This window comes from Rhineura floridana, chromosome 16 (genome assembly GCF_030035675.1).
Source record: "Rhineura floridana isolate rRhiFlo1 chromosome 16, rRhiFlo1.hap2, whole genome shotgun sequence".
Lineage (NCBI taxonomy): Eukaryota > Metazoa > Chordata > Lepidosauria > Squamata > Rhineuridae > Rhineura > Rhineura floridana.
Window position 1 is genome coordinate 37066365 of NC_084495.1, and position 25653 is coordinate 37092017.

A 25653-nucleotide genomic window follows, 5' to 3' on the forward strand; every position below is an offset into this window, starting at 1 on the left:
TCATCCCGAAGGCATCTTCCTACATTCCTATGAGTTCCTGGCATCTCCAATACGCAGTTTTATCAGCCTTTCCATTGCCCTCCACAAGCGAAACGCATGATCTGTTTCTGTGCTCTGTAGGAGAAGACTGCAGTGGGGGGGGGAGGGTCTCTTTCGGGGAGAGCTGGCCCGCCATTACCAACAACCTTAAAGAATCCCTGCTGAGCTCCCACCAAGCGTCTCCAGAAGTCCCCGGAACACAGTACAGAAACCACCACGCTAGAATGTCTCCAGGAAGCTTGAGGTTCAAGCTGGCCAGGGGCTGTTGACTCCAAAAAGCAAAGGCCACATTGCCAGCCTCTCCTAAGCCTTCAATTTTCAGAACCACACACACTATTATAGTTTGCAGTTCCCAAAATATCTGCTTGGTTCTCAACGGCTGATCTCTTTGGGTTTTGCAAACAAGAGAACTTGCAGGCTGTTCTGAAGCTTTCTCCTGGGGATTTAGAACTAAAAAGGTGGTGCTCTCTGGATACAGGACACGCTCTCTGGTGGGTCTGTTGGTCTAGTAAAACTTTTTTTAACTAGCATATTTGACAAAAGGATTATTTTATCTCTGTGGCTTTTCCATTCAGATGCTTAAGCCTTACTTCCCAAAACAAACAAACAGTGATTTGGTCTTAGGGTGCACCTGAAAAAGCACAGGCACCCCACAGTTTCCTGGAGATTTAATTCTCCCAGCTGTAATGAATCGCTGCTCCATCCTATCCTCTTCTCTCTTCTATTAGTGGCTGTTTCTCTGCTCCATTCGTCATCTCCTTTCTTGCCCAAAGGCCCACTTCAAAAGTTAGAAGCAGAAATCTTTCGTTCATCAACTGCACTGCAAGGAAACCGAAGGTGGCAAGGGCCACCTCCAGACACTGGCTACCCCAACAACAGGAGCCACAAGCCCAGAAAGAGAACAAGAAGAATATTTCAAAGAAGAGAGCATCAACAGTCACAGCTGTTGCTGATCCCGCTATTACGGTTAGCATTAGCGTAGTGGCCAATTCAGAAGTGCAGGGTCCCTTCATGATAGTCACAGCCACGCACCCTCCCTCCCCCCTTTTCCCCCTGCTGGGTTGAGAATAAGATCCTTGTTAATGCATTCCCCCACAACAACAAACATCCCGAGGACCCAATAAGCATGAAAGGGGAGAGTGTTGGCTTCTGAGAAGAGTCTTCTCAGCAGCAGACATCTCTTTTCACTCTGATCGGCTCCCATCAGCAAGAAAGGACAAGGAAGCATGTTAGAAGACTCTTCTCAGTGGTAACACATTCCCTTTCATGCCGACTGACTTGTAAGATGCTGGAGACATTGGGACCCTGCTCTGCAAAAAAGTCTAAGACTCTCTCCAAGACCTCAGATGTCTACACCTCTGACAGTTAGAGATCAGTACCATTGCCACATCTGATAAGAATAGCCAACATGTCAGCAGACCAGCCACCGTCCAACTTTCCATGATTGCCGGGGACAACTCATGTACCCAAATACTGACAAAGGGAGGGTGGGCGGGCGGATGGGTGGGGGCTGTTTTTGGTAGAGACCCCTTGAAAAAAAATTGCTACCACACCAACATTGAGTAAACGTGGGCTGACCTGCTACAGAATCTAGAGATCCTTTGCATTGACAAAGTTTCAAGCACGCCAAAAATTCATTTAAGCACTATCACTGCCAATGCCTGTTCACTCATGCTTTAGATGTGAGCTTGATTTTTTAAGAAACCATCCAAGCTGAAAGAAAGGGCCCTCTCTGAATGCAATGGATTTGGGACTAAGTTCCTTTGTGTTCAGCTCAAAAAGTTACTCCCTCAAGCACTTTATTGGAATCCATGCGCCTCCTGCTTCTTATTCACATGCTCCCAGAGTCCTTCCCCTCCCCTCCCCTCCCCTCCCCTCCCCTCCCTTCTCCTCCTTCCAGCTTTCATTGCCAGGTGCTTGGGCTACTTTTCCCTTCATAAATGATCGGCCGGTCCCTTTCATTATTTTGCCCAGGCTTCAATGCCTCTCCCCACCCCACCCCCTCCAGCCAGCAGTGTCTGTACCGAAAACCACAACTGTGCATCCCATTCCAAATTTGGCACTGCACGTGCCAAGTTGAGGCCCTCTTGATTTATGGCCCTTGCAAATATGCACGGGGGATGCTTGCAATCAGCTTGCAACATTGACCCCGAGAAAGGCACACAATAGCGCTGGCTCGTGGGTGAGAAGCTAAGGTTTTAAGATACACACCAGGAGGGTAATCTACAGGCTTATCCATCCTCTAGATTTTGCCGTTCAGCTGCTGTGCCAGAGAACAGCGGTTGCTTTTATTTACAAGGGAGTTCCACAGCTACTTATAAAAGGAATATATTGGTACTACTATTAATAATTAGATGCGCCAAGCATTTATTTAGTGCAGGGTTGGCTAACCTTTTATGGCCTGAGGGCCGCATTCAGCCTTAGCCGACACTTCAGAGGGCCACGTGCTGCTGATGGGCGCAGCTACCTCACCCCCTCAAATGCACAACACCCACAGAAGCACACAGCACCTTCTAAGATGATGCATGCAGATCCACTGAGGTGGGTGATGGGCAGAGACAGGCCAATCCTTACTGCGGTGCTGGTGTTTAAGTTCCTCCACTCACCCCGCCCACCATACCTGCTTTAATCCCCCCCCCTTTTTGCTGATACAACAAAGTTGGTGGGGGCTTGAGGGGCAGAAAAAATTGTTTGGAGGTGGGCCAGGCTCCCAGTCCGCCAGTCAGCTACCCCTGATTTAGTGTTTACTGGGTCTTCTACAGTACCTCAATATTTCCACTAGCCCCCCCCCCAGAATGGTCGCAGAAGTGCCCCTCCTTACTGTCCACACAAAACTGAGTTTGTTCCACAGCAGCACACAATGTTATTATACAGCCGCAAGAGTGGCTGTATACTATAGTCAGCATGGATTTTTCACATTCCGCATTGTTAAATTGAAAATACCTCCCATGCCATTCTGATGCTTCCCATAAGCTCATTTCAAAACAAAACCTTCAACACTTATAGTCCGGAACTCAGAAACGCTTGCTTGACAGCCCTCTATGTTTTCATGGTGATACACAAAACACTCAGAAAACCGAGAGTTCAAAGTGTAAAACGAGAGAGAGAGAAATCCAGACCCTTGTTGGACTTTTTTCTGTCTTGATTTTGTTGAAATTAATTAAAAATCGGCCATGTTCACAGGGTACTTGTAATCCTATTACTGACCTTGCCCCATACTCTGACCTTCATCTTCTGCAATTTAAAAGTTAAAAAAAATGCATGACTGATTTTTAATTAATTTAAGAAAATTAACATTCAAGTCTATGATAGCACAGGCATGCTCTGTAAGAACTAGCTGTCAGTGTTCTAAAAACCAGACTCACAGCTGTTCGGCTTGGTTTAACAATCAGCCCCTCTTCTGGTGATTGTAGCTTTGTGAGGGAAATCGGTACCTCCTAACAATTCTCAGTCCCCTTCACAAACTACACTTCCCAGGATTCTTTGGGGGACACCATGATTGTTTTAAGTGGAATAAAGATCTAGTGTGGATGTGGCCAGGGACAGCTTGGGTTTAAATTTGGGTGGGAGATTACATATGTCTGCTGTGGAATAAAAAGGTGAGGGAACCTAAAAAAATAATGATATTGTTAGCAATGTTTTCCTTTTGGAATGGAAAGGGGCTTCTCCCCTCTCCTCCCTCCCATCCCCCCCTCTTGCCTTTTCCCTCCCCCTTCCTTTGCCCCTCCCTCCCCCTTCCTCCTCCTCCCCCTCCCCTTCCAAGTGGATTGGCCTGTGAAAGACCAACCCAAATTGTGTTTGCATTTTGTCAAATTCGTAGGGCAGTACAATATCTCAGAGAGGCTGTCAGGTCTCCTACTCCCCTGGTGCATTCACTATAGCTGCCCAATTTCCCTGCTTTGTAAAGTTTGATAGAAATATCTGTCAGCTATGAAATGGAAATGTACTGCCTTCAAGTCAATCCCGACTTATGGCAACCCCATGAACAGGGTTTTCATGGTAAGCGATATTTAGAGGGAGTTTACCATTGCCTCCCTCTGAGGCTGAGAGTCAGTGACTGGCCCAAGGTCACCCAGCGAGCTTCATGGCTGTGTGGGGATTCGAACCCTGGTCTCCCAGGTCCTTGTCCAACACCCTAACCACTATACCACACTGGCTCTCTCTGTCAGCTATAGGTACGTTCTTAAACCACAAAGGGGTTTTGCCTATTAGTGAACACTGACTAAACCATTTCCAGAGGGCTAGCTGTTTGAGTCTGCTGCAGCAAAATCGACAAAGAGAGTCTTGTGCCACTTTTAAGGCTAACAATTGTGCATAAATTCCAGGGGCAAGGAGTTACATGGGACGCTATAGTCCCACCTACTGTAAATCTGACCCAACCACCACCACCCTGACGTCTATAAGTTCAACAGTCGTTGCCCACCGTGGATGACAGCTCTGCAGTGATAAGGGGCTAAACATTTGCTTTAGATTTTAAAATTAAAACTGGGATTCACAACAGCCAGTGTGGGATAGTGGTTGGAATGTCGGACTGGAACCTGGGAGACCAGGGTTCGAATCCCTGGTGACCTTCGGCCAGTCACTGTCTTTCAGAGTAACCTACCTCACAGGGTCGTTGTGAGGATAAAATCAGGAGGAGAACCATGTTTGCTCACCACCTTGGGCCCTTTGGAGGAAAGGTGGTCTATTAATGTAATAACAAATAATAAAGATGCCAGGACCAACTCCAAACATATTAATTACCCTGCTGTTGTGCTCTCAGGGAAATGTAGCACACAGAGACATCTCAGTATGTGCCACCCCTTTTCTGACAAAGCCTTTCTAAGAGAGGAAACACAAACAGGGTGCGTTGTGGGCATTTCAGGAGGAGAGGATATGAAGCGTTCAGCCTTATTGAAAATGTCAAAGGGAACGGGAAGACTTTTTGCAATTAAAAAGGCACGATATGTTCAGACTTAATTATATGTAGCCGTCAGAGTCTGTCACACGTCTTCTGATTTAACTGTCCCAGCCGCACGGCAGTAATTGCTCCTTCCATCTGGAGTGGCCGCCTGTGAGAGCGCCGATTTACAGTGGCGCACTCACGAAAGCCAGCAAACCACTCCTGAGTCACAAAAAAGGGATAATGTCGCTAGACTTTAAATACAGGGTCTGAGCTGTGCAGAGCTATAGATTATTCTGTGTAGGGGGGGGTTAATAAAAAAAATAAAGGCCGATAGATTCTCCATCACATTTATCACTGCAGAAAAAAACATCCTTCTAATCTTCTTGCTTCATAGAATTGTAGAGTTGGATGGGGCCTATAAGGCCATCGAGTCCAACCCCTTGCTCAGTGCAGGAATCCAAATTAAAGCATCCCCGACAGGTGGCTGTCCAGCTGCCTCTTGAAGGCCTCCAGTGTTGGACTAACCATTGACAGACCTGCACTCTGTGAATTTGTCTCAGTCCGTTTTATAGTGGATTTGTTGTAGATCAGCGATGGATTTCTGACTCCCAGTTCCTGAACAACAGGAACGTTAAAATAATTCTTCCCACCTAAATTAGGCTGCTGAAATGAAGAGAGTTAATCAGACTAAACTCAGTGCTGATAATGAAAACAAATTCCTCAGCTCATAATGTGCTCAGAGAAGCAACCTGCTCTTTAATTCTAATGGTATGTTTTTTGCACCTGGATCTGGGTGGTAGATCTTGGGGTTTCAGTAAAAAAAAATTTAAAAAAGGTAGCTTGAACAAATCTGAAGCATGCTCTTCCCATATCTAAGCAAATGACCATCCCTGCATCTTACGACTGTGAAGCCCATCAGCTCATCCTGAATTAGGTGAACAAGTTCTCTCTGAGGTCTGTCCTGAGTCTCCCGCTAATCAGGTTAATCTCTTTGCCTCCCCCTATTCCTCCACACCATGAATTATTTTATAAGGCTCATGTCATGTGTTCTCTTACAAGTGGAGCCAATGGCACAGGTTTCTGTTGCACATTCACTAACAATGCCCCCCCTTCTAGGCAGGCATGTAGTTATCTAGGGACTTGGGGGGTCTTAGACCCCTTACTTTTTTAGGAGCAGGGTCCCAGCAGGGTCCCTATGTCTCCAGCATCATATGAGCCAATCACCATGAAAGGAGAGTATGTTAGCCATTGAGAAGAGTCTACTAACATGCTTCCTTGTCCTTTTCCTGCTGATTGGAGCCAATCAGAGTGAAAGGAAGTGAATCAGCCACTGAGAAGACTCTTCTCAGTAGCTAACACTTTCCATTTCCTGCTTATTGGCTCCTAGGAATGTCTGTTGTTGGGGGGAAGGCATTGACAAGTATCTCATTCACAACTCAGCAGCAAAAAAGGGCAGCATGGCTGTGACTATCATGAAGGGTCCCTGCACTTCTGAATATGCCACTATGCTACTGCTTCTAGGTCCTCAGCATGCCCCTGCTTCCTGGCACCCACTGCCTGCAAGCTCCACAACAGCCTTCCCAACTTGGTAGCCTCCACGTCTTCTGGAACACAGCTCCCATCAGCTCCAGCCAGTGTTGCCAGTGTCAGGGTTGATGGGACTTGTAAGTACCAAAACATCCGGAGGGCGCCTGGTCGGGGAAGGTTGGTGCAGAGCTTGCAGTGCAGGGAACAGTATCTCTACAATTAAGGCAGGAGGAAGACAGGTTGGAATCTACAAACTGCCTTCAAACGGCTGGCTGTTCACAAAGTTTTCGCTCTGGGTTTCTGAAGGAGGCAGCGATAAGCTCATGAATGCTTATGCTCCACTAATAAAGTTAATGAGTTGAAGGTGCAACTGGACGAGGACACATTCAGAGCTTATCAGCTTCCCAGAGCTGGCACCAACGTCTTGCCAGATCTCAGGTTCCCACGCAGTTTCTTTTCCCCGGCCCTGAGAGCGTTGGGGATTGTTAGGGGTTTTGGCTGAAGAACACGTAGTATTTTTTTCCCCCTTAAGTGAAGGACTGACTCTGCAAACTAAGTTATAAATTGGTTCACAGACATTCCAAAGATCTGTCAAGATACAGTAGGCTTGAAATATTTCCAAACATGGGCTACAGTGTAACCTCGGGACAAAAAATAATTTCCTTTCCAAAACCCCTTCAACCTGCTAATGGCTCTTCCTGCCCAGTTCAATTTCTCTTCCAGAGCTGTAGCCTTAAAATGACTTATGAATTACAAATTATGGAAACTGGGCATTTGATCACAGTCTTAAGCATTTCACAACAACTTCTCTCACTCTCTGATGCCCCCTCCCTGTACCTCCTTCAAGCTCAGGCACTGAATAAAGGCACACACCCCTTAGATTACCCTGTGATGTTTTAATTACTTTCTTCAAGGCTCTTAATTAGGGAGTGAATCTACATTTGAAATAAACACATTGCCTCTTGCTGTGAAGTAGGGGTCTGGAATTTAATAGTCTACTACTTTATAAAGGACGGGACGTTTCTTTGGCAGCAATCCTAAACATAATTATTTGGAAATAAGTTACACCGAAAGAGAGCTTGGCTCCAGGGTCAATCCAAACGCCAAGTTTGCTTTCTGTCTTTTCCCTTCCAACCTCTGTCCCCTCCCCTCCCTGCCTCTCTTTTTACCTGCCCACTAAGAACTTCTCTGCAAATGAAACAGAGGCAGGGAAGGGGTCCTCAAAGCAATACTGGCCCCTCTACAAAAAACGCTAACCTCATGTGGAAGAATTAGAAGGACGTTTGTTGGGATGGTATAAGTCACATTTTAATACCATACTGCCTTGTCAGTACTTCCATCAGAACAGTAGATGGTGTCGTAACACTACACATTTCCATGGGGGGGGGGACACAGCCTGTCCTCCCGCCCCATCTGTGATCTCTCACTTCATGCATTCATATTTCTTAACAGAGCCCCCCCCCCTCAAAATAACAACCCATTTGTCGGTCACTTTTCTCACAGAAGTGACCCAAAGCAACTTACATTAAAAACCAATTAGAAGTGCAACCCCCCCCCAAAAAAACCTTTAGATAAAAATCCTTAAAGGGGGGGGCAATAAAGCTCAGTGAAGGCTGAGCATGCTCAGTAGGGATACAATACTGATTGACTATTTGGAGCAAGGAAAGGAGGGAGGACGAAATGGAGCATCCTGGGAAAGGGCACTGCTGGCTGGCTGGCATGCTGAGCAAGATCATTCCTTGTTCACTGGAACACAAGATCACTGCTTGTTCCTGACGACACCCAACCTGGCTTCAAAGGTTCTATAACAACCATGTTAGTGGCCGCTTAAAATACACATGTCAGTGCTGTATCTGGAGATTACGGCTGCATGCACACAATACGTTTAAAGCCCATTCGAAGCACAGTTTACCCCTCTGCACTGTAGTTTACCCCTCACAGAGTTATAATTCCCAGTGACCCTTAACAAACTACAGCATACAGCCAATGTGGCTGTCTTGAGTTTTATCCTAAATATTAGGGGAGGGGTGTCTGCAGCATGTGATCTGCCAATGCGACACAGAGACTAAAGCTTTGGTTATGAGCGTGTGGGTTCGAGGTGTTAGGAACTCCTGGGATTTGAACCCTCATGACTGGAGACCAGTGGCAGCTGGTGTCCATGGAGACTGGTGGGGCAGAAGTCAGGGGTCCCAACTGTAAAAGGAGCCAGAGCTAATGACAGGTGGAGCCAGCTCATTCTAGTTTTGGCCCCATCCTCCTCCCTGCTGAGTTCTGCAAGGGCAACAATGAGATTAAGAGGAGGACTCTGGCAGGCAGGGTTGCCACCCCGTGGACTGGATGCAAGGAAGGAGACGGGTGCCTCATTTGCCATCATGGAGCAGCCTCCCCTGCTTGACCTACCCAGGACTGTGAGCGCCCTAACTCCAACGCTTCCTTTCAGTGCCTTCTCCCAACCGGGTACCCTCCAATGCTGCGGACTGCAACTCCCATCAGCCGTGGCCAGCACAGCTGCACGATGCTGGAGTTGTAGCATAAAATGTCTGGAGGGCACCAAGACTGGGAAGGATGACAGGCAGTAAGCGGCTTCTGGATTGGCCAAGTCTGGTGTAAATACCAGGAGCCTAGCATTATTTTATGTATTTATGAGACTGCTTATATTCCGACTTTCAGCCCTCAAATGACTAAAAGCTGATTTCTAGACGGGGACAATGTCGGCCCCTTGGCTTGTGAACGTGGTTTTATCAAGTTGGACAACCGGGTCATTCCGAATTGTATTCAGTGTTGCCAAAACTCCAGCTCCAAGCAGCGAACAGGAAGTATGGGGGCTCACCTGATTAATGTGTTTCAGCTTATCAATGATCTGGCTAATCACAGGCTCAGGTCCTTTCACCTTGACTTCATGGTTGCCAAGCTGACCCTTCCCTCCATTCCTCACTGCTGGGCGGGTGTACCTGCAACAGCAAGAGACATGGGAACAACACAAATTATGCCCAAGAAATAACTTTAGCCAAACTGGATCTATTCTGACACCCTAAGCCAGCAGGAACCTGTGGGTGCCCCCCACACATTGCTGGGCTGTGATTCCCATCAACTGCAGCCAACATGGACCAATGGTCAGGTGTGAGGGGAGTTGGAGCCCCACAGCATCTGGAGGGCACCACCTTGCCTATGCCTGGTCTACACTGACTAGAACAGTGACTCTTCAGGGGGATGCATGGTCAGCCACCCCTGCTGATGAAGGAATGATTTATTTTGGTCACAGACCAAAAAAAACTAAATGCACAGCTAAAAGATATAGCTAGCTAAAAGAGTTTAAAAAACCCACAATGTATAAAACTGTACCTTGGTTGTCCTTCAAGAAGGCAACAACAACATTCTCCTGATCTGCACTGAAGTCAGGAATGTTTTGGCAGTGCTTCAGTAATATGAGAAATCCTGGGACAGTAGTTGTGGATGATGACAATTATTATTAATTTTATTGTTATTAAATCAAGTATTTATTAAATTATTATATTAATAATAATAAAATTATTGTTTTATAGTAAACCACTCTTTCTCTCAAAGGACCCCACAGCAGTGTATAACAGTATTAAAGCACACATAATAAAGCAATCACCAAAAAACTTTAAAAAAAATCTATCAAGACCAAACACAAATGATACAGCAGTTAGGCTGTCATCACCTTGGCGTGTGAGTCCACTGAATGATTTGAAGAGACCGGTGTGGTATCCATTTAATCATTCTTATTAATTTGCTCCTGTGTCCACCAAATAGTCTTAACAGTTTCAAAAACTGGTGGAACCCAAAGGAAATTTGGCGTGCATGCTGCACAGGCTGCAATCCAAAAGCAAATGTGCTGAAGGAGTCAAAGCATTGTGCTAATACCAACCCAGGAAGAAACAACTGTGTGGATGCGCCTTGGGCAACCTGGGGTGCATGGGGCACCTAAAGGGTGTGTTCCTGTGTGAGGGAAAGGGAGAGGATCCTGAGTCAGGTGTGAGAGAAACTATCCTTGACTGTTCAAACACAATCATAAAGCACAAAAGTCAAGGTAAACAAACTATAAATATGTTACCAAATTCTTCCAAGCTACACAGGAAGTGGATTGGCCTGTGAAAGACCAACCCAAATTGTGTTTGCACTTCTACAAATTTGTAGGGCAGGACAATATCTCAGAGGGGAGGTCCAGTCTCCTACTCCCCTGGTGCATTCACTACAGCTGCCCAATTTCCCTGCTTTTTAAAGTTTGATAGAAATATCTATTGGCTATAGGTACGTTCTTAAACCGCAAGGGTGTTTTTTTTTTGCCTATTAGTGAATGATAGGCTAAACCGGATGGCTATAATGCCAGTGAATATATCTGCATAATTTAATATAATCAATTATTAAGAAAAAATATGACCCTTGTGATGAATGAAAAAAGTAAAAACAAGGATACAAAAATCCCCCATCCATCCCTCACTTGCCAAGTCCTGGGTTACTTGAATGCCCTCACCAGTGGACCCTTCACTGACCCACACTGGAGTTCTCGGAGTGATGTCATCACTTACAACACCATAATTCCAATGTGACTTGGGAAGAAGGGAATTCAGCTGCTTTATTCTTAAGCATCCCTGAGTTTGGCATTAATGGGGGGACGGGCACAGAGATATCCTGCTCCACCGCCAGTGAGGGGTTACACAGGAGGCAGACTGCATAGACACAACTAGATGCAATGACCCTAGATGTATCCATGTGAAACAGGTGATCGATACAGGATTTGACAGCCTCAGGAGGAAGCAGCACATATAGAAAGCCCCTACTACAAGGGTTCAAGAAAACTTTGAAAAGCAGGGCCTTAAAGAGATGAAGGATGGAGTGGTGGTGTCCAGAGAACCACAGCTTTCTGTTTTATGCAAGTTCCTCCGTGCCTCCTCCAAGGCTAGATAACTATTCCCTTGGTGCCATCTTGTGGAACAGTAGCCATGGTGCACTGCATGTGCTGCTACAGCCTTAGGGCTTCAGCAGTCGGCACAGGCTACGCACGCTCTCCTTGCTTATGCAGAATGGGCCAGTTCAGAAAGTAAACACTGTCTATTTTAGGCAAGGGGCAACTTTAACAAGAACAGCAAAAGGAAATGGAAAGTAGGGGAGGGAGGGAAACAGCACAGTAACATGCAGATATATGTGTCACCATGTAAATCGTTTGCAAACACTTGAAAGCCATTTCATCATTTAAAAAAAAATCTAGCATTTCTGAGCTGGTATTTCCTCGCACTCCCAGTCATTTCTTGCTTTGAAATACACATGACTGGAGGGAAGCACCCAAATTCACTACAGGTTGGTACCATATAGAAATCTCATCTTGTCGCCAACAGATGGCCAAGCTAGTATCAAGGTGTGAGAAGCCCATCTGGGTCCCAGATGCCTCCTTATTTATTTATTTTACAGGTTTACAAACTGCTTCATGGCCAGAAGCTATCAAAGTGACGCACAAAAAGTAAAAGTAAAATAAAATACAAACTCTAAAAACAGCAGAACCACCTCTACATATGTACAATTAGTCCTTCTGTTTATCATCTCCATTCCAGCACAATATCTGTGACCCAGTGGACACCTCATATCCACATTTTTGAAAAGAGACCCCTGAGAAGAGGGGCTGAGAGTCAAACCACTCTGGGAATTGTAGCTCTGCAGGGGGAATGGGGGTCTCCTCTCAGCACCCTTAACAAACTAGTTTTCAAGATCCTTTGGGGGAAGACCTGACTGTTTAAAGTAGTGTAAGAGTGCTTTAAATGTAAGGTGCAGATGTGGGCTGTGTATGATAAGCTTCTTTTCTTTGTAGTCCCTGGCTGGTAGCACAAAGATGGTTTGCCTAAGCTAGGTTTGGCTCAGCAAGCACAGGCATGCAAATTTATCAGGCAAGGTGGAAATAAAGGAAATAGAATGGAACAGAATCCTTGCCGAGAAAGGCGCTCCGGGGGTGAGGGCTTTCGTTCTGCCCTGTTTGCTTATGATTTGTATATAAAACCCTCATACAATATGTTGGCAATAAAAATAAATTTGGAAACCAATTCCTCTCCAGAAGCAAAGCAGAGGGAGTTTATGGAAGCAGCTGAAGTCTTTTAAGTGGTGAGGGAATAAACTGAGAAAAGGGAAGGTTTAAAGTGAGTTCTGTTCATGCCAGATTCATTTCTCTTCTCCACCATCTGGAAACAGCAGCTCATTCTCATAATGTGCTTGAAAATGTCCCCCCTTCCCCAAAAAAGGGAACCTTGTCTGTCATCTTATTCAGGAGAGACTTAAAAGAATAAAACCACCCCATAGCAGCTTTTGAAACTTTGTGAATCTAAACAAGTAATAGGATTTGAGATGTAAGAGCTGGGAAAATCCTGACACTGGGTAAAATCCTTCAGTTAGCAAAGAATTCCCTAATAGCCTTTGTATGTAAGACTTGGAAATTGGGGTTCTGCACTGGGTGTAGGTATATGTCTCCAGCACTTTGCTTTCAACAGCCAACAGCTTTTGTAAACATATTCTTGTTTCTTTTAACACCTCCAGAGGAGTTTCTCCAACAATTCTGCCATTTCACAACTGAGACCCTTGATCCCTGTGGAGACTTGAACAGAACACTCCCTTCCTTTGACACATATATTGCTTAAATTTAGCACAAACACTTTATGCACACTCTTTGATCCAGCTGCCCAGGCTTCAGCCTGATGTAAAACCAAGGCAATGGATCAAAGTGGTCTGCAGTCAAGGGGAGGGGGCTCCGGCATCCGGCATTATTGCTGGAGGCACAAGTGGTCTCTGCAGAGGACGGCCTTTTCCTGGCTTCAGCTGGTTTGCCAGCAGTGACAGCTCCTGCACAAAGAACGTCTCTGTTGTTGTTGTTGTTATTATTAGATTTATTAGACGCTTGATACCCAAAAGTCTCCAAGCAACTTACAACAATGTGAAAAACAAAACTTTTTAGCCACTGTCACTCATGCCCTGGAAATCTCCCAGTTGCACACCATGTGGGGCTGCCCTTGAGGATGGTCTGGAAGCTTCAGCTAGTGCAGTCGGTGGCAGCCAGCCTGCTGACCAGTTCATCTCCTCGAGATCATACTACACCAGAGTATTTCAACCTGGGGTCCCCAGATGTTGTTGGACTCCCATCAATCCCAGCCAGCTTAGCCAATGTCCAAGGATGCTGGGAAGTGTGTATTACACTAATCCTGAGAGAATTGCACTGGCTACCAATTTGCTCCTGTGCCAGATTTAAGGTGCTGGAAATAAGTTAGAAAGTGCTAACTGATAGAAGTTGGTCCATCAACGTCTGGAGGACGCTGGGTTCCCCATCACTGGTACGAAGTCTGAATAAAATGGCTGTTGCCTCAGACATGGGAACACAGAAAGCTGCCTTATATCAGGTCAGCCCACTTGTCCCTCTAGCTGAGGGGTAGCTAACATGGTGCCTTCCAGAGGTTCTTGAACTACGCCTCCCATAATTCCTGACTGCTGGCCATGCCGCCTGGGAGCTGATGGGAGTTCAGAGCACAACAACAGATGGCCACAGATTCCCCATCGCTGCTCTATAATAAACAGAAAAGAAAAAGGCACCATTCAAAATTCATGGTTTTTCTGGCTGGACCTGAAAAGCAAAAGGCAATTAGTTAAAAGCCCTTTAACCATAACTCTTGCTGCCATGGGCTCCTATGGGAGGAATGGAAGGATATAAAATGAACAAACAAATAATTTTCTCAAGTGTGCACATTTGACGCAAGAACCCCCGTAGTTGCTCAACTGCACCATGTTCAGTTCTGCTTATCACAGAGGGGGCATTACCTATAAAACCCTAAATTGTCTGGAGCAGACCTTGCAGAGAATCTTCTCCTGTTATGTCAGCCTCTCCTTCACTCCAGCCCTGAGTTCTAGCAATACTTCCTTGCTCTCTTTGGCTGCACATACACCATACCTTTAAAGCACATGCAAAACACAGGTCTCCCCACCACCACCAAGGATCCTGGGAACAGTAGCTCTGTGAAAGGTAAACTACAGATCCCAGGATTCTTTTTTTGGGGGGGAAGAAATGTACTTTGACTGTGCTTTAAAGGCATGTCGCACATGAAGCCTTTGAGGAGAAATTGAAGGGGACATGGAATAGGACTTTTTCTGTGGTAGGGTAATGCCTCAAGCTTCTGTGATGAGGATCAGGGAGGTCAGACTGGAAATCACTCCCGAGTCTAAATGGATGGAACAATACTTTTTCATCCTCATAAGGTCAAGAACTATTAATATGGCCAAGTAATGAATACTTGTAATAATTGCAATGTCTTGGTATAGTTTTGTGCAAGTTGTATTGAGTATGGATTGTTCTCTGCAGAACAGGGGCAGTGAACCTGTAACCTTCCAGATATTGTTAGACTACAGCTCCCATCAGCCCCTGCCAGGATGGCCAATGCTCAGAGAGGAGGGTATCAAACTGCTCAAGATGGTTTAAACAAAAAGGAATAGCGAGGGGCTCCAAAAGTGATCTCTAAAGCAGGGCAAATGGGCAGTAAAATTAAATTGCAATTCAATGTAAAGTGATGCACCCTGGGGGCATGTTTTTCCTTAATTTCACATATACGCTCATGGGGTATGAACTGGTGGTGACTGACCAGGAACAAGACTTTGGGGTCATAGTGGACAGGTTGGTCAAGATGTCAATCCAGTGTGCGGCAGCTGTGGAAAGGATGAATTCCCTGATAGGGATCGTTAGGGAAAGGATTGGAAATATCATGTCACTACACAAATCTATGGTGTGAGTATGAACTTGGAATACTGTGCACGGTTCTGGTTTCCTCACCTCAAAAGGGATACTGCAGAGCTGAAAAAAAGGTTCGGAAAGGGGCAAGCCAAATTATCTACAGTTAGAGCAACTTTTCCTATGAGGAAAGGCTGCAACGTTTGGGGTTTTTCAGTTTAGAGGAAAGATTTGCAAGAGCGGACATTATAGAGGTGTATAAAATTATGCATGGTTTGGAGGAAGTGGGTAGAGAAAAGTTTTTCTCCTTCTCTCATAACTCGTGGACATCCAACGAAGCTGAATATTGGAAGACTGAAGACAGACAAAAGAAAGTCCTTCACACAGCGCATAGTTGAACTATGGAACTCGCTCCCCCAAGAGGCACTGATGGCCACCAACTTGGATGGCTTTAAAAAAAGATTAGGCAAATTAATGGAGGATGAGGCTACCAATGGCTACTAGCCATGATGGCTGTGCTCCTGGCTCCGCAGGCGAAGGCAGCATGCTTCTGAATACCAATTGCTGCAAACTGCTGGAGGAGAGAGTGCTCCCACACTCGGGTCCTGTGAGAAAGGGATGCTGGAGTAGACAAGGCTCTTCTGATGTTTGTATGATGAGAGTTGGAGTCCAACAACATCTGGAAGGCCACAGATTGCCCACCCCTTCCGTAGCTGAGCAGTGTAACCCTAGTATTAGGAATGTCAAAGTGGGGTCATGCTCACTAACAACAAAGGCCAGAAGCAAAACAGCATTCCCAGAGGGGAAGGAGGGGAGGAGGAATGGATCCCTTTTACCTCTCGACAACTTCTTGGCCATTCCAGCAAAGGGTGTTGTTCTGCACTGTAGAGCTGTGGGAGCAGATGTACTCTGGCAGACTGCTGTAGAAACTGCTGTGTGCTCTCAGTTTTGTGACGAGTTCCCTGAAACAGAGAGAGACGCCAAACAATGAAACTAAAGACACCAGCAAAGAACGTAGCCATGTTACCCTAGTTTTACAAGCCAATCTCAAATCACAGCAGAAAGCATTTGGCCGATGCAAGCGTGCAGTTTATAAGCTTGTCCTCCTGTGACTGGGCACCTGGGGGTTGCATGATGATTTCAGTGGTTCCCAGTCTAAATAATAATAATAATAATAATAATAATAATAATAATAATAATATTTAATTTGTGTGTCGCCTATCTGGCAGATAGCCACTCTAGGCGACGTACATTAAAATGGGATAAAATACAATAATATCAAATGCAGTCACATTAGTCTCAATAAATAAAATACTGGACAGTCATCAATACATTTATAAAACATTTACATTTGCAGCATATAATAGATGACAAAATCATGGAGATTAACCCATCTCAAGGATCTCAAAGGCCTGTTGAAATAGCCACGTCTTCAGGGCCTTGCGGAATACATCCAGGGAAGGTGCGTGTCGAAGATCAAACGGGAGGGAGTTCCAGAGAGTGGGGGCCACCACAGAAAAAGCCCTCTCCCTAGTACCCACCAACCTAGCTGTTTTGGCTTACTGGGTTGGAATCGTACCTGGATGCTTTCCTCTCACAACTGCCTTGATCAACGTTCAAATGCTACACTGTAATGTTTGTGCTCTGCCACTTGGTGATGCTACAGCACTGCTGTAGCTTTGACTTCTGCACCACACAGAGAACACCAAGAAAAGACAGCATGAACACATAACTAAAGTCAGTTACAAAAAACGGTTGGTAGGTTTGTTGATTGTAGCAAAACTAGCACAGTGCCCTGTGGTATCCTAAACCCCAGCACATTTATTGCGGCATACATAGCATGCACATAACAAGCTGCTGGGTTCCCAAACTGGTCCACAGACCACCAGTGGTCCACAAGCTTCATTCAGGTGATCTGTGGTGTGTCTGTGGAAAATGGGAGACGGCACATCCATCCTATGTTCAACATTCATATTGATTTTAGCTGTATTTCTATTGCTTCTGTTACTCCACTACAATCTGAGTTCTATGCAATTCAAATTGCAATATAATAAAAAATATGAGAAATAAAAGCAGCAATTTAAATGCAAGCTACAACTGTACAGCATCTACGACAGGCAGAAAAATCTTTGAGTGGGTCGGCCAACACCCTCGGCAATTTTCAAGTGGTCCTGGGGAGAAAAAGTTTGGGAACCACTGACCTAGGCAAGACTGTCCATCTAGACCAGAACTATTTGCTTTTTGACCAGAAGCAGCTCTCAAGGGAAGAGGCACTTTCCCATCATTTAATCCGGAGAATTAAATGGAGATGCTGCCAGAGATGGTGCCGGGAGAATTAAACGGCATGCAAAGGATCCGCTCTGCCACAGGGATAGGCAGCAGGCAGGTTGAGATCTACTGAAAGATCACTGGGTGATTTCCACTATTTATTTATTTATTTATTTAATATATATCAACCAGACTTTCATATAAAATATCGTAAGGCAGCATACAGACTAAAAACACGGTATAAAACCATGGAACCCATCAGTAAGAGCTGGCTGGCAAAGAATCTCAGATATGAAATGCCTGTCTGAATAATCTGTTCTTTAGAAGATGTCTAAAAGAAGGCAGAAGTTATTCCTGCTGAGGGTCTCTTGGCAAGTAGTTCCTCTGGGCTGACCTGCCATGGTAAAGGCCAGCTGAGCCTCAGGGGCATGTGCAACCACCATCAGAAGACCTCAGCAATCAGGGTGCAAAGGCTCGACTATAGCAGGGATGGCTTGCATCTCCCAGTTGTTTAACCATCAGAAATAAAATGGCCAGTTCAAAACCTCTTTGCCATGGCTGATCATGTGGCAGTTGCTGATCTCTCAGCCTCTCTGACCTTCACCTACAGCCGCGCCACCCTGCCCTATTTTGAAAGCTAAGCAGGATCACCCCTAGTTGGATGAGAGACTACCTAGAAAGACTAGATGCTGCAATGGGGGGAGGGCAATAGGTCAGCGGTAGAGCACCTGTTTTGCATGCAGAAGGTCCCAGGTTCAATCCCTGGCAGCATCTCCAGGTTGGACTGGGAACATCCCCCATCTGAAACCTAGAGCTGCTGCCAGTCAGTGCAGACAACATTAAGCAAGATGGACCATTGTTCTGACTTGACATAAGGCAGCTTCCCAAGTTCTTATTGAACTCAGCTCTTAATTCAGAACCATGAAGACTGGAATCTTGTTTTATTTTTATGGAAAGAGTGCAAACTCAAGGGAAGAGCATCTGCTGTACATGCTGAACTAGATGGACCACTGATCCAACTCAGTATATGCAGTTTCCCAGATTCCTGTGCAATACGCAGCCAGCAGCTCAAGCTATACCTCTGCAGGTGCAACACGATCAGTGGCAAGGTTGCACCGTAGTGTTCCTGTGCATAAATTCGTGCACATGAGAAAAATATCCAACTGGGGCACCGACGTAACAGCAAGAGACGAGAGGAGACGGATCCCTGAGGAGCAAAACCTCAAGCAACTCTCATGCTAATGTTTTAATATGGAACCCCCAACACACACAAAAAACCCAGTGGCACGTTGGGGAACCTGCGTCCCTCCAGATGCTGCTGGACTCCAGCTCCCATCATCCCCGACCACTGACAGGCTTGCTGGGGCTGATGGGAGTTGGAGTCCAGGAGCAGGTTCCCCATCCCTACAAGTGGGACAACAGTGATTTAGTAAGAACCAGAAAATAGGGACTGTTAGAGCATCTGTGCTTCTGTCATAATCAAGTGGGGGAATTTCACAGAGTGCAGCTTCATCCAGAACAGCTGAATTATGCGGTAAAAAATTGCACCTGCCACAATGATCTGTTTTATAGAACTCCTGAAAAGGGGGGGGGCACGACACCCTTCATTTACGGGTTTTGCTGCAACGCGGCTGGTTGTAGTTTTCTTCTGCTATTATTTCCTGTTATTTATTTTAACAGACGGTTGGAGGCAGTAAATCCCCTTCAGACTGAAGTAAACTATTACAAAGATTAGTAGTAAGCCATAAAGCACCCGGCTGGGGGCAGACCAAACAAATGCAAGCTTTTGCAATGCGGCCAATGGGAGTTCTCATCTCTCTCCATTATGTTTTTTTAGCCACACAGGTTTCCCCCTATGCTCAGGTTCTGGCAAGGCCTCACACAGACTTTGCAATAAAAAAACAGAGAGAAACTGAAATATGGATGTATCATTTTTATTTTACCCTGCTGTGCTGCTGAGGAGTAACGCAGCACATCCATTGAGGATAATACAAGGGCTTCTGCAGATCTCCAACAGGAAACAGAATCCCGTTAAGGAACGACACTAGCGGGGCTTTGGCCTTCAGCCAAGGAGGCGGCATCTGTTACTATGAGAATACGAAACAGAAAGTGATCTAGAGAGAGCTCTTTTTGCCCAATTAAATCCCTCTTGCAAAGAGGAAACATTTTGCTTTGGGGTCTTGTGGGTTGTAGTTCACCACTGTGAAGCTGACGTGATCAAATGCCACTTTAGGGTGACTTCTGTGAAAAGCAATTAACAGGAGCAAAACTTAGGACTGGTCCAGTTTATATTACTGGTTCCCTGGACCAAAACTCAGGAAACAGAGCTCAACAATGCCACTAAGGTGGGCCAGGTCTTGACTCCAACAACAGTTTCCACCACACCTCAGGACTTAATCCAAGGTGCAGGCAGAGGCCCTCCCAGAAATGGGTCATCTCTTGACCCTTTGCATAATCCTACTCCTTACAAAACAGTGGAAGTTTCCTTCTTCTAGGTGTGGGGCAAGGGGAGGCAAATGTGGCCCTCCAGCCCTTTCTATCTGGCCCTTGGGACTGTCCCCAAGCCACACCCTCTCTCTTTAAGTCACGCCCCTCACCAGCTCTGCTTTGATCCACATCCTCAAGAGTTCTTGCCAGACCAGAAAATGTCCTTGAATTGTGATGATGCCTCTTGTTTCTCTGGATGGAAAATTTGTGTTCTGCGTATGTGTGCCGAACCTTGTATGTGCCTTGTGTATCGTTGGAATATAACCTCTTTTGCAAAAGTCAGAGCTGCCTCTGTTGCTCCACCTACTTGTTGCCTCTGGCTGTGCCCCCACAGGCATGTGCCCCCCCCAGGAAGGTGGTTGTGGTTACTTTATTCATTGATATCCTGCCTTTCCCCCCAGAACTGGGACTCAAGGCAGCTTACAAAAATTTAAACAAACACAGTTTAAAAACATATAAATAAAACATACAGAAGTGAATTAAAATGTAATGAAACTAACTAAAAAATGAAAACCAAGAATAACATAGTGATTAAAAAAACCCCGGCAGCCGATTTAATAGCCCTTGCAGTCAGTCTCCAAAAGTTGTCGGAACAGGAAAGTCTTCAGTTGTCGATGGAAGGACAGCAGGTTGCACACAAGGGGTGTTGTGAGGATAAACCCAGGGATTGGCCCTAGGACCCTGCCCAGAGCTCCTTGGAGGAAGGGCGGGATAATGCATGGATATTCAAAATTGATGGGAACTTTCCAGAGAAGGCTGCTGCTGCCTTTCTCACCTTCTCCTACTGGACAAAGTTTCCTCGCGTTCCACATGGGCAACCCGCACCATTCTCTCCTCAACGAAAAGATCCTCAGGATACCAAACTGACCGGTACTCCCTCTTTTGGGAATGGCTGCATAACTTGCTGGTCTGAAAAGGAAAAGCAGAAGTGCCATGAACCGCTCTCTCTCTCCCCCCAAGATAAAGTCAGCAACACAGAAAGCTGTCTGATTCTAAGCCAGCCCGTTGTCCCAGCTCAGGTGCAGCCCCTGGCATCTCCAGGCAGGTCTCAGCCAGACTCCTGTCTGAAACCCTGGCCCCTGGGACTCTCCTGGCTACACCAATATTGCCAACACTGACTGGCAGCAGCTCTTCAGGGCTTCAGACAGAAGTCTGGCTGAGACCTGCCTGGGGATGCCGGGATCCAACCGGAGACCTTCTGCATACCGAGCAGAGGCTCTTCCACTAAGCTGCAGCCCTGATCATTTTAAGGCAATGAACTTTAAAAATGGAAGGAATTTCTCATCTTTGCTTTTAACATGACAAACACACACTGCGTTTACATGAAATTACAATTATATTTAAAAAACTGTCAGAATACAGACAATTATAAATTCATAAAAATTAAATTGTAGCCAATCTTTGTTGATGTGAGCCCTTTTTTATTCCGAGAGTTGAAAATATTTTCCGCTCCCAGTGACTTTGCCTGTTTTCTTAATTTGAATGCAATTAATTTAATAGCACCATCCTACTTTTTTATTTTTGCCTTATTCTGTAATATTTGCTATTTGTTTGCTATTTGTTATTGTTTCTATTATGGTTGTTTTATTTTGCTTCTCCCACCCTCCAGTTTTTAGCCTAAAGGAACCTTTTAGGTCTTACCACATGGCCTAATCATTCCCAGGACTTGGTACTTGGGTTTCCCCTCCCCTCCATAAGAGTCACTAAAAACATTGCAAGGCTCTGCAAAGCCACATTCAACTTCACTATTCTGCAAAATTCCTCGCTCAATATTTATCCAGTAGTTCTTTGTCACTGGACCTGTCCACCACAGATGGTAGAATGTTTCCTACTTCTTCCTTACCTTTCCATCATGTGAGATCTTAAGTACCTGTTCTTTTCTATAGTTTCCTAGTTGTAATATTTGGTTAGGTTCAACATGTCCTTGGATTTTAGCAGTTATGAATGGAATAAAGTAACACATGAGTTTTAGCCACCCTAAGATTTGACAGCTTGAGTCCATCAGCAAGGGAGGGCCACTTGGGGGGGGGGGCTATTTGTTGAAACAATTCCAACTGACAGAGCTTGTCATGAGAGGTGTGCAACCCTCTCCTGTATTAATGTGGTGTACATCCACCTGTCAGGTTCCAGGGACTTAAATCACTCCATGCCACTTGCTGTGCTCAAACTCTGAAGGTTCATCCATCCACAGGAGGGTTTATTTGGCAGATAGTGACTGGCGTTATTGAATTTTTATGTTCCTGGCCCAACAGGCTGATCGTGTTCAGCTGTTCCCGATAAGCGCTGTGGTGAATTGATGTTAAAACAGAGACGTCAATGCTATCAATCAACGTTCTCCACCTTCACCTTTTTCTAGGTCGCTGAGCTCCAGGAAGACAGGCACGCAAACAGAACACATACACACACATGCATGCCTACACAGAAGCTATTGTTGCAACCTTGTTTGTGGTGTTCCTTCAAAGGCTGGAGTCCTCAGATTTCCAAAGAGAAGCTTGTTTTGTTTCTTATTAGTTTAGAGGGAAAAAGACAACAAGTTGGGCCATCAATAAAGGTTTATAAAACTGTGCATGGATAAAAGGAATTCTTCTACTACCCACTGTGTGTGTGTGTGTGTTGTGTGTGTGTTACTTTTAATGTTGTTTTGGCCAGCACCTTTAAGGCACTCCAGGTTTTTTTAAAAAGTAACTTAACTGTAATTGTAGTGATTACTTTTGAGTAACGGTAGAGTGTTGCATTTTGGATACTCTGTTCATAGGGTTTTCGTGGTAAGAGGTATTCAGAGGTGGTTTACCACTGCCTTCCTCTGAGTTTGGATGCATCTTAGTCTGGTGTCTCAGCTTTGACCATTCTGCCTTGGGTGCCCCTGCTAGGAGTCTAGCCTCTTGGTCTAGCCTCCTGACGGCATTGCTCTCAGCTTCTTCAGCACTCTCAAATCCCCTCACCACGTTAAGGTGTGCATCCTAAAGGGGAATGGTTTAAAAGAAATGGGGATGCCACAGCATCTGATTGTCCTGATGAGCAACCTATACTCTGGACAAGAGGCTACTGTAAGGACAGAATATGGAAAAATCGATTGGTTCCCAATCGGAAAGGGTGTGAGACAGGGATGTATTTTATCACCCTATTTGTTTAATCTGTATGCAGAACATATCATACAGAAAGCAGGATTGGACCAAGATGAAGAAGGTGTGAGAATTGGAGGGAGAAACATTAATAATTTAAAATATGCAGACGATACCATTTTCTTAGCAGAAACCATTAATGATTTGAAACGAATGCTGATGAAAGTTAAAGAGGAAAGCACAAACGCAGGACTACAGCTGAATGTCAAGAAGACTAAAGTAATGACAACATAAGATTTGTGTAACTTTACAGTTGACAATGAGGACATTGAACTTGTCAAGGATTATCAATACCTCGGCATAATTATTAACCAAAATGGAGACAATAGTCAAGAAACCAGAAGAAGGCTAGGACTGGGGAGGGCAGCTGTGAGAGAACTAGAAAAGGTCCTCAAATGCAAAGATGTATCACTGAACACCAAAGTCAGGATCATTCAGACCATGGTATTCCCAATCTCTATGTATGGATGTGAAAGTTGGACAGTGAAAAAGGCAGATAAGAGAAAAATCAACTCATTTGAAATGTGGTGCTGAAGGAGAGCTTTGCGCATACCATGGACTATGAAAAAGACAAATAACTGGGTGTTAGAACAAATTAAACCAGAACTATCACTAGAAGCCAAAATGATGAAACTGAGGTTATCATACTTTGGATGCATAATGAGAAGACATGATTCACTAGAAAAGACAATAATGCTGGGGAAAACAGAAGGAAGTAGAAAAAGAGGAAGGCCAAACAAGAGATGGATTGATTCCATAAAGGAAGCCACAGACCTGAACTTACAAGATCTGAGCAGGGTGGTTCATGACAGATGCTCTTGGAGATCATTGATTCATAGGGTCACCATAAGTCATAATCAACTTGATGGCACATAACAACAACAACAACGGTAGAGTTATCAGTTCCTTTCAGAACTATTGTGATAGTAATTTATTCCTTTTTAGGCCCATGTAACAGTAATTGTAATTTGTTCCTCTTTAAAAGTAATCCAAGCTCTGCTCTAACCCTGTCTTCCCAAACCTGGAGTCCTCCAGATTTTGTTGGAACTTAAACCAATTTCAAATTGTGATTGAAGATCCTGACAAACATAGTTTCTTGGTTTGGACTCAACAAGAAACTATGGTTAATTAGACCTAGGAAGTGTTGAATCACAGCACACCAAGGAGGAATGAGAGTGCAAGGCTCATGCAACCTTGGCTTAATAAATCACGAAATGTACATGCAAACTAGGCCATCATCTCTGCATATGTTATGTGTGCAAATAATTACACACTCACAGAGCAGTCAGAAGCTTGTAACAGGAGACAGAGCAAATCACATTCGCTATTGCACATGAATCTGGCAAGCCAGGGCCTCAAAGCATGCTTTGATCCTGGTTTGCCGGCAAATTACATCTGAGCAGCCCCTATGTGTAGCAAGTTACCTAAATGCCCTTGGCTAAATGCCTTTTCTCTGCCCTTTGCCAGCTGCACAATCGCCATGATTGAAAGGAGGCCGTCCCACCCTATTACCAACTCTAGTTTGGTCAATAAATTAGCAACCCTGCACACACTCTCCCCTGCCACCGCTATATTATCAGCTGCAGAGTTTACACAGGCTGCTGTTCTGCTGTCAAGACATTTCTATCTTAATTACTGGTTAGATCTCAGCTGTCTCACAACGATCTTCTTGGCGCCTGGGACTATCCTCTCCAAAACAGTTTTCTCTCCACAGCTGCGTTTGCACTCCAAGTCTCCCCTTTAACTTGTTTTGTTCGGGGCCCAAGCTCTCTCTCTCTCTCTCTCTGCAATCCTCCTTGCCAGCATGCACCCCCACTGAGCCACCAGCAGGGAAGTTGTTAAATAAGCACTAATCGGCCTGGCAAGCCCCAAAGAAGATCAAATCCCCCCCAAGGTTCCAAAAATACATTCATCACACCAAGCAGAATGTAAATGATTGAAAGCGCCATCCTCACCAGCAAAGGCAAAGCACATACAAACTTAGGATGCTGTCCTAATCAGAGTTTGAGCACTGGGCCATTTAGTTCATCATTGTCTGCACTGATTGGGATGAAAAACAAACTCCTGGGCTATGTGTCTGCTTGTTTCCATTTGTGAGTGGCTCCAGCTGGTGCACCTTTTGGTGTTCTTTGGAGCAAAACCAAAATAGATCCCCCAAGTCTGCCCATTCCTGCTCCAGGCGGGTCTGCTGGTCCAGGAGGCTGAAGGTGAGGGCATCTAGTGCGGCTTCAGGTAAGGATGGGGGAGGAAATCAATTGTGTGTGCATTTTAATGAGAAACTGCCTGATTCGCACTTGTGGCAAACCATAACATAGCTATCCTTCAAAATCTGCACTCCTCCCAATTTTACACAAAATGTGTACAATATATGCAAAACGATATGTACAAAAATGCATAAATATTAGCAGAAAGTGTGCATTAAAACACACATACTATTGAAAATAACATAAAAATGCATTGCCTTAGGGAAAATTACTTGCAAAAAGGTGCATATTAGGCAAAACTGCATACAAACATGCGTTTAGTAGGAGAAATTTGCACTAAAATGCCCACAAATGTGCATTAGGTTTTTCTTTTTAAAAAGAAAAAGAAAAAATTCATAAATTGCCGCAGAA

General features: G+C 45.1%; 1 protein-coding gene across 5 annotated transcripts in view; it reads right to left on the reverse strand.

Annotated features, from left to right (window-relative positions):
• Positions 1-25653, reverse strand: part of GPC3 (glypican 3) — a 192103-nt gene that overhangs the window by 41631 nt on the left and 124819 nt on the right. For all 5 annotated transcript variants that reach the window (XM_061598743.1, XM_061598747.1, XM_061598746.1 and 2 more), the window contains exons 4-6: positions 20692-20825; positions 15998-16123; positions 9282-9402 (exon numbers count right to left, since the gene is read on the reverse strand). In XM_061598743.1, the coding sequence (XP_061454727.1) occupies positions 9282-9402; positions 15998-16123; positions 20692-20825 (381 nt within the window). The remainder of the gene's footprint in view (positions 1-9281; positions 9403-15997; positions 16124-20691; positions 20826-25653) is intronic.